Here is a 10,198-nt window from a genome sequence, read left to right on the forward strand (position 1 = left end):
GTGTATATCTGCAAAACACATGTTTTAGTCTGTGTTCGACTCCGTTTATGACTGGGTCTTGTCTCCAACCATGTTATTGACAGTCATAATTTCAACTTTCAAGTGCAGTCAGAGTGAGAAGGTCAGATCTTTTGGGAACCACTTACATACAGTTTTTATGTGCTTTCTATTAGCCGAGTATAGACTTGTGGGAATGAAAACAGTCTATCTCAATTCGAGGCCAGTTTGATGCCTCAAAACACAAATTACTCCTTGTAAGTTTTGGATGATTTCTAGTCTCAGGGAAATTAATTCAGAACAGTTTTTTTTCTGGTAACACTTTATAATACATCCAACAACCAAGGCCATTATTCCTGTCCAGTTAAATTGAATCTCAGTGTTCTGTATCACTAAAATATTATTCCCAGTACGTTGTTAGTTATTATGTGTTTTAGCGCCCTCTGTGGTCGTTTCAAGTAATGCACCGTAGAAATGGTTTGTTTTGAAACAACTTTATTGAACAGGAAGTCAGCTCAAGGAAAGCAAGCGAGCGAAAGAAAGAGAGACATATCGGCACACGGCTTATGGTGTCCTGTCGGAAAATTTACTGTCTACATCTTTGGTTTACGGTTGTATCGCCGGTATGTACTTAAAGTTAAATTACAACTTGTTTTTGTACATTATGTTGCCGCTAGCGCAGTATTTGACCGTAAAGCTAATCTCGGTGCTAAGCTAGCTATCCGCGATGTCGGAGGTCGTCTGAGATAGCCTCAGTAGTTGTTTAAAAGTTTATATAATTAGACGTATGCTGTGTATTAGTATTGCGGTGTATAAATGTATGTTATGCTACGCTTATGTATGTCTTGACTGTATTTTTTGTCTTGTTTCTAGTTTTACCCTTTTGAATGTCAGTAAACCTGTTGACAACGCCCATCGGTCTTCAGAGTGGTGATATGAGAAAGGTGTTCACGCCCTTGCATCAGACATGCACCCGTAACGGCACAGTAAAACGGCGACATCCGCACGAACAAAGATAACGCAGTCATCGCACACTAGAGTGAAGCTGACCACTACTGCGCCTGGGAGCAACACGGCATACAGCAGTGAGCCAGCAGTCGTCTAATCAACTCCAACATGTCCAGCAAGGCGTCATCCCTCAAGACCCGGTCCGAAGCTTCGTGTGCCTCCTCTACAGGTTCTGCAGCAGCCAAAGCCAGAGCAAAAGCTGAGGCAGCCAAGGCACGGCTCAGCTTCGCAGCTAAAGAAATGGATTTGAAGGTAGAAAAAGCACAAATAGAAGTAGCAAAAGCTAAAGTCGAGGCATCCATCGAATATTTACAGCATGAAAAAGATGTAGCTTCAGCCATTGCTGAAGCAGAGTCATTAGAAGCAGCTGCTGCCACACAGACAGAAACGCGCAGCAACATCTGTCCCTCAGTAACAGCAGAACGAACTAAACAGTATGTCATTGGCCAATCTACATTTGTGAGAAAAGAAAATGATGCTGCTCTTCAACAATCACAAAATGAAAATGTAACACAAAGTAAATCAGAGCTCACCTGTGATCAGCCACCAAGCCCTAAAAAGGAAAATGACCCACAAAAAATTCCAATTGGTCTAACAGATGATCCTGACTGTTGCCAAAAAACTCCAGTCATTTCCCCTTCTCCCCATGCTAATAAAAATTACAGTACCAATTGGTCAAATCAGGTGTCAGCATCTAGCTTCCATAATGCTAGGCCTTTATACAAAGAGCCTAGAGAATCAAATGTGAGTGACTTCATCAGATACTTTGCTCGTCGTGAAATAGTGGCAACAGGGCTGCTCCAGTTTAATGACAAGCCCCAAAACTTCAGAGCTTGGAAACGCTCATTTGAAAATGCTATAAGCGGGTTAGATCTAACGGCAAGTGAAGAAATGGACTTGATGTTAAAATGGCTTGGCAAGGAATCGGCTGAACATGCAGAACAACTCAGAGCCATACACATCAACAACCCAGTCAATGGCCTCAACATGATATGGGACAGACTTGAACAATGTTATGGCTCAGCTGAAGTGATCGAGGATGCACTGTTTAAAAGAATTGATGCATTCCCAAAAATCTCATCCAAAGACTTTGCAAAACTGAGAAAATTTAGTGACCTGCTCATGGAAGTGCAGTGCGCTAAAGCTGAAGGAGACCTCCCTGGTCTCGCGTTCCTAGATACAGCAAGAGGAGTAAATCCAATCATCCAAAAACTTCCCTTCTACCTGCAAGAAAGGTGGATTACGGTAGGAGCCAACTACAAACGCACAAAATGTGTCTCCTTCCCACCATTTAGTGTTCTAGTAGACTTTGTTGCACAAGAAGCTGATGCTAGAAACGACCCCAGCTTTAACCTCACACCATCACCTGATGCACCCAGACCAGACAAACTATCTTGGAGGGCAAACAGACAAAAAGAGATTTCTGTGCACAAAACTGATGTCATCTCTCGCACTAGTTCAGACACACAGAGGTTCCCAAACAAAACTGTACATGGTGAAAAGATTTGTCCAATTCACAAGAAAGCCCATCCTCTCGCAGTGTGCAGAGCATTTCGCATGAAAACACTGTTAGATAGGAAAATGTTCTTAAAAGAAAATGACTTTTGCTTCAGGTGCTGTGCTTCATCTTCACACATAGCAAAGAACTGTAAAGCCAAGGTACAGTGTTCCGAGTGCAACGATGAGAAGCACTGCACGGCTCTCCACCCAGGACCAGCTCCCTGGCTAAAAGAAACCGAACCAGCAGCAGACCATGGCGGGGAGCCTGACACCACTGAATCAGAGGAGATCACTTCTAAATGCACTCAGGTTTGTGGTGTGAATGAAGCAGGCACTTCATGTTCTAAAATCTGTCTCGTGAATGTCTACCCAGCAGGCCACCCACATCAAGCAGTAAGGCTTTATGCCATCCATGATGAACAAAGTAACAGATCACTAGTACGTCCGGAGTTCTTCGAGTTGTTTAATGACTGCGGCCCTAGTTCCCCTTACTCGCTTAAGACATGTGCAGGTACCAAAGAGACAATGGGTAGAAGAGCTACAGGTTATGTAGTGGCAGCTTTAGATGGTTCAGTCCACATCTCACTGCCTAGCCTAATTGAGTGCAAAAATATCCCAAATGACAGAGACGAGATCCCCACACCCAGTGCAGCTAGACACCACAGCCATCTAAAGTCAGTGGCTCACCTCATTCCTGCCTTGGACTCTAACGCCCCCATACTAATGCTTCTTGGACGGGATGTCATTAGAGCTCACAAAGTCCGCAAACAGATAAGTGGCCCTAACAACGCACCCTATGCTCAAAAATTGGACCTAGGATGGGTCATAGTAGGAAACGTGTGTTTAGGTGACGTCCACAGAACTCCTGCAGTAAGGACTCTGTTCACAAATGCAACTGAAAGGGGACATCCCACAGCATTCGAGCCATGTCCTAATGTTTTCAACATAAAAGAGAAACATTGTGGGATACAAGTTCCACTCAACTTCAGCTCCCAGCTGGCAGACAGTGCTTGTGAACCTGATCATTTAGGATGTAATGTGTTCAAACAAACCAGAAATGACAACTACATCTCACCTTCCATCCAGGACAATGCCTTCTTAAAAATAATGGAGGAAGGACTAACAAAAGACACAGATAACAGTTGGACAGCTCCTTTACCATTTAAAAATCCACGCCGAAAGCTCCCTAACAACAGACCACAGGCCCTGAATCGCCTAATGTCTCTTCTTCGCACCTTTGAAAAGAAGAAAGAGATGAAGGAACATTTCATCACCTTCATGGACAAAATATTCCAAAACAAACATGCAGAGATCGCCCCTACACTAAAAGAGGATGAGGAATGTTGGTATCTGCCATTATTCGGTGTCTACCATCCCTGTAAACCCACGCAGATCAGGGTCGTCTTCGACAGCAGCGCCAAGTATGAAGGCGTATCCCTGAATGATGTTCTGTTAACAGGACCAGATTTTAATAACTCATTGCTTGGGGTCCTAATACGCTTCAGAAAAGAAGCCGTTGCCTTCACAGCAGACATCGAACAGATGTTTTACTGTTTCAACGTGCGAGAGCAAGACAGGAACTACTTACGCTTCTTGTGGTTCCGTGACAACGACATTTCCAAAGAAGTTGTGGAGTACAGAATGACGGTCCACGTCTTTGGGAACAGCCCATCGCCAGCAGTAGCCATATATGGCCTGCACCAGTCTGTCCAACGCGTCGGACCGGACTGCGATGCAGATGTGAAGCAGTTTGTCATGCGTGACTTCTACGTTGATGACGGACTCAAATCTCTACCTACTGTTGAAAAAGCCATATCTCTACTCCAAAGAACCCGAGACGCACTTGCAAACTCAAACTTAAGACTGCATAAAATAGCAGCAAACAGGAAGGAAGTACTAGAGGCATTCCCGACTCAAGATCATGCCAAAAATCTAAAAAACCTGGACTTCGAAAGTGATTCGGTGCCCATGCAGCGTAGCCTAGGTCTCCTCTGGGACCTAAGTAAAGACCGCTTCACCTTTGAAGTATCTGATGAGTCAAAACCCTTTACCAGACGAGGTGTTCTATCAACAATAAACAGTCTCTATGATCCGCTGGGTTTTGTAGCACCAGTCACCATACAGGGGAAGTCGATTCTACGCGAACTTACAGCTGAAAATGGGGACTGGGATGCTCCACTCCCTCCCGAAATGGAAGAGTCTTGGACACAGTGGAAAGACTCACTCAAAGACTTGCCTAACATGACCATTCCCAGAGCATACACAGACATTTCCCCTTCAACAGCCGTGAAAAAAGAGTTGTGTGTTTTTTCAGACGCATCTACCAAAGCCATAGCTGCAGTGGCCTATTTAAAAGTGACAGATGCAGAAGGACACAGTCAAGTAGGCTTTGTAATGGGTAAGGCTAAGCTAGCACCACGCCCAGATCAGACTATTCCAAGATTAGAGCTTAGTGCTGCCGTTTTAGCGGTTGAGCTCGCAGATCTTATCTCAGATGAACTTGACTGTAAACTAGATCACACTACTTTCTACACAGACAGTAAAGTAGTCCTAGGTTACATCTACAACGAGTCTAGAAGATTTTATGTCTATGTCAGTAATCGTGTGACTAGAATCCGCAGATCTTCTCAGCCATGCCAGTGGCACTATGTAGCTAGCAGTCAGAACCCTGCAGATCACGCCACTCGTTCTGTTCCTGCATTCCAGCTGCCGCTTAGTAACTGGCTCACCGGCCCTGACCTTTTACATCAGATTCAGAATTCTCCGAATGACTCCTATGACCTTGTAGAACCCAACATGGACGCAGATGTAAGACCTCAGGTAACCGCACTCAAAACAACAGCCTCAACTAAAGAACTGGGCTCAGACAGATTCACCAAGTTTTCTACCTGGAAATCCCTCACACGTGCTCTTTCTAGACTAATACATGTCATCCACAACTTCAAATCACCACCAGGCAAAGCCAATCACTGTAATGGCTGGCATTACTGTGAAACGGGACTTACTGTGGACGAGTTAAAGCAAGCTCAGAACCTTGTCATTCGAGCAGTACAGCAGGACGTGTATGCTGAAGAAATCAAGTGTGTGCAAAAACATGGAAAACTACCCAAAACCAGTCATCTCAAAACCTTAGACCTCTATCTGGACAAAGAAGGACTCCTTAGAGTAGGTGGTCGCATCAGAGACTCAAACATTAGCCAAGGTGAGAAAAACCCTCTCATAGTTCCTGGCCACCACCATGTTGCAGCGCTTCTCATAAAGCACTACCACGAGCAGACCCAGCATCAAGGTCGCCTTTTCACAGAAGGAGCCGTTCGCTCCGCATGATGGTGGATAGTGGGCGGTAAAAGAAAAGTGAGCACAATCATCTATCATTGTGTTACCTGCAAAAGACTTCGTGCCCCTTTGAGCACACAGAAAATGTCAAACCTCCCTCCAGACCGTCTCACAACGGATCCCCCGTTCACGAATGTGGGCTTAGATGTGTTTGGTCCGTGGTTTGTGTCTTCACGACGTACAAGAGGAAGCGTCAACCAGAATAAAAGGTGGGCTGTCATATTCACTTGTTTGAGTATTAGAGCAGTTCACATTGAAGTGGTAGAGTCACTTGATACATCTAGCTTCATTAATGCATTCCGACGATTTCTGGCCGTGAGGGGACCAGTGAAAACTGTTCGCTCTGATCGAGGCACATTTTGTAAGTGCATGTAAAGAACTGAAAATCCCTTCAAACTTGGACAACACAGCTGTGCACACCTTCTTAAAAGAACATGGATGTAAATGGACTTTTAACCCACCTCATGCCTCCCATTTCAGCGGAGCATGGGAGAGAATGATAGGTTTAGCACGGAGAATATTGGACTCTATGTTTTTTCAGCTTAAGACCACTAAACTCACTCATGAGGTTCTCGTCACCTTCATGGCAGAGGTGGCTGCTATCATAAACTGTAGACCCCTCGTCCCGGTTTCATCAGACCCAAGTGACCCCTTTATCTTGACTCCAGCTGTTCTCCTGACTCAAAAGGTAGCACCCCTTCAGGCTCCAGCTGAAAAATTCACAGCATCAGACCTCTACAAACATCAGTGGCGCCAGGTTCAGCACCTGTCGAACATCTTCTGGGACAAATGGAGGAAAGAGTTTCTCCCTACCCTACAGCCACGCCGCAAATGGCAGTCTAGCCAGCCTAACGTGAGCTTAGGAAGTGTTGTGGTACTCAAAGACAGTCGAGTGCCAAGAAATGAGTGGCCTCTTGGTCTCATAACTAAGGTGTTCCCAAGTAAAGATGGTAAAATACGTACCGTGGAAATTAAGGTAGTTAAATCAGATGGTACAAAGGTGTTGACCAGACCTATCTCAGAGATCGTACCCTTGGTGCCTTCTTAACGTGTTGTTTTCTTCAACGTTTAATCGTGGCGTTATTCACGCCAGGCGGGGAGTGTTCTGTATCACTAAAATATTATTCCCAGTACGTTGTTAGTTATTATGTGTTTTAGCGCCCTCTGTGGTCGTTTCAAGTAATGCACCGTAGAAATGGTTTGTTTTGAAACAACTTTATTGAACAGGAAGTCAGCTCAAGGAAAGCAAGCGAGCGAAAGAAAGAGAGACATATCGGCACACGGCTTATGGTGTCCTGTCGGAAAATTTACTGTCTACATCTTTGGTTTACGGTTGTATCGCCAGTATGTACTTAAAGTTAAATTACAACTTGTTTTTGTACATTATGTTGCCGCTAGCGCAGTATTTGACCGTAAAGCTAATCTCGGTGCTAAGCTAGCTATCCGCGATGTCGGAGGTCGTCTGAGATAGCCTCAGTAGTTGTTTAAAAGTTTATATAATTAGACGTATGCTGTGTATTAGTATTGCGGTGTATAAATGTATGTTATGCTACGCTTATGTATGTCTTGACTGTATTTTTTGTCTTGTTTCTAGTTTTACCCTTTTGAATGTCAGTAAACCTGTTGACAACGCCCATCGGTCTTCAGAGTGGTGATATGAGAAAGGTGTTCACGCCCTTGCATCAGACATGCACCCGTAACGGCACACTCAGTGTATTTTACACTTTACAATTTAATAATTGTAGAAATTATCTACAAACACTTCAAAGTGGGTACACTAAAATAAGGGGGTAATAAGTAAGTAATTGAAAGCATTATATAACTTTATATATTTTTCTTAATAGCTACCATTATAGATCAACAGACACAGCGATGAGACTGTGAGAATTTTGGCTATCCAGAGGGTGGTGGTAGTAAATATACATTTCAAAACAATCAAATAAGGTGCTTCAGACATCTGATTACAATGCATCGTGGTCACCTTCTTTTGGGAGGTTTCCAAGCACATCCAGCTGGGAGAAGACCCCGGGAAAGATCCAGAACTCACTGAAGAGATAAAGTATCCCTCCCCGCCCGGGGAAAGGGATGTCTGGAATACCCAGTGTAACTTTCTGCCACCACAACCCAGTTGTGGATAAGTGGAAAAAAATTGATGGATGGATGGATGGATGGTGTGAGCTCAAACCACCTATTAGCCTTAGTACAGCCTTGAAGAGCCTTTAGTGCTGTTGACAACTCTTAGTCGTGTTAGTTCATGAAGGAAAATCCACAGACGGTTATGCTAGTGGATCGTTGTGTTACCACTGCCAAATAGTCATGCATATCACAGTTCATCGGACTGAATTTGTGTGTTACATGCTTTTTCTGCTATCACATAGGCCTAAGACTGGTCTGTGCAAGAGATCAAATCACATTTGCAGCAACTTAAAGGAAACAAACTTAACACTAAACAGCTCAGAGGTTGTTTGAACTGCATTATGTACATAAGGACTGGACGCACACTCAAAAAATATCCAAATTTGTAAGATCCTAACAACAAGTTGTCAACAAGATTTCTTGGTCTCTGCATTCCACACACACAGACACACCCACACACACACACTCACACACACAGGGCTCATTCAAAAGAATCCATTTAACTGCCTTGTGTCTCTCATACACATTGTTTTGTCTATACGTGTCATCCAGTTCAGAGGATGCATTCTTACAGGAAGACACAGCAAGGCTTTACAAAGCAGCCCTGCTCCTCCCCCCCCTTCTCACATCCTTCTTTCCTTGCTCAGACATACGCAAGAGGTCAGCGATTAATTTTGGCTCAAAGCTATTTAAAGCTTTTAAAGTCAGTACTAAAATTTTAGGATCAATACAAAAACATAACGGGGAGCAAAGGTAAGGTGGCTGTAGCAGAGGGTTTTATTGCCATGTCTCCCGATTTCTGCAATAATTTGTACAGCACTGCTATGCACCAGTTGGAGACATAGCAGAAGTCTTATGGCGTTCTGCACACAGCCTCCAACAGTCCATCCATCTGCTTTATGTAGACTTTAAATCTGTGCAAAGGAAAAAGCAAAAACATCAGATTATCAAAAGGTTTACAAAAGTTTACATAAAACTACATTTATATGCACTTTTACACTTTCTTGGGATGTAACATTCTAATGGTAATTATTTTGTATTGAACTGCAGAGTCTGTCATCTTATGAAATAAATCAGTCCAGAAATGTAAATGACTTCCATTTTCTGTCTTGGAACATATCTGACACATGACACAAGCATTTCATTCACGCCTCATTGCTTCCATCCACATTACATCCTTTTGTCAGTGAAACGGTCATACTGTGCAGCTGTAACCCTCCTCTTTTCCCTAAAAGGGCCTGTACAATTTCAGGCAGTGCTCACACAAGAATGCACCCACCATTCTAAATGAAATCATTCTTACTCCTCCAGTCTGTGATCCAGTTAACAACCCAGCTCTGCCAGGGAAAAGACAGAAAGAGATAAGAAAGACAGAGAAGAAGAGAAATAAGAATAAAAGTCTGAGATGCCCTTTGCACCCAGCCCTCCCCAAGCTTCCAAAGATCCCTTTTCAAAGAGTTGCAAGCTATGCTGTGAATCAGTAACAATTGGAACATTCACAAACACTGCTCTGCTGCCATTTCCTTCCACTAAGATCTATGATATGCCAAGCATGCCCTCTGAGAGTTACCAGTAGCCAAGCAAGAAATCCCCCCACCATCTCTTCCCCAAGCAGAGAGAACACCCCTGGAGTGCTGAGAAATTGCTCCTGCTGTGTCCCTTCAAATGCGTGTGAATTCCAAATAATGTTCTACAGCCAAATAGGAGTTGGCACGGTGCCGTGGTGAAGGCCTCAAGAGGGACTCACTCCCACGGAGAACAGGGAAGGGAAGAGATAGTTAGGAGGAAGGCGTGGAAAGTCCAGTTTGAAAAGGAAAACTTTAAAATGAACCTGAAAACAGAACACATGAGTTTTCTGGCGTGGCTTTGAATTTACTCATTCTAGCTGGTATCCTTCTGATTCCTAAAACATCTTGATATATCCTATATATATAAAATTGTGTGTGCGTGTGTGAGAGCATTATGTGTGTAAAGAATTTGGCCTCAGTAGGAAAGCTGGACATTGAATCAGCCACATGTATGAGATGATATACTTCCACACGAAAGTTTAAACAGGGTTTGAGGTCAGAGTGAAAACTATAGTAAGTACAGCCTCCATATAGGATACATTAGTTGCTTTACCTCAGATTTGTCAAATGTAATGAACATGATCTGGCGTTTTAGGAGTCTTTAATTAGTTTTCATCTTGTATACTAACGAATGGGTTAACCTTATATCACTT

General features: G+C 43.5%; 1 protein-coding gene across 1 annotated transcript; it reads left to right on the forward strand.

Annotated features, from left to right (window-relative positions):
• The first annotated feature begins 407 nt into the window (after positions 1-407).
• LOC146553129 (uncharacterized) lies at positions 408-7,463 on the forward strand. The gene is made up of 2 exons (XM_085255682.1): positions 408-620; positions 871-7,463. The coding sequence occupies exon 2, from the start codon at positions 1,114-1,116 to the stop codon at positions 5,830-5,832; it is 4,719 nt and encodes a 1,572-aa protein (XP_085111808.1). The 5' UTR covers positions 408-620; positions 871-1,113; the 3' UTR covers positions 5,833-7,463.
• The last annotated feature ends 2,735 nt before the right edge of the window (positions 7,464-10,198 follow it).

Source organism: Mchenga conophoros, linkage group LG18, assembly GCF_057382185.1.
Source record: "Mchenga conophoros isolate Kocher_MC1m ecotype Shallow Benthic linkage group LG18, M_conophoros_male_GT1.1, whole genome shotgun sequence".
NCBI lineage: Eukaryota > Metazoa > Chordata > Actinopteri > Cichliformes > Cichlidae > Mchenga > Mchenga conophoros.

Coding starts and splice junctions, on each gene's coding strand:
- LOC146553129 (XM_085255682.1), top strand. CDS start 1,114: ATGTCCAGCAAGGCGTCATCCCTCAAGACCCGGTCCGAAGCTTCGTGT.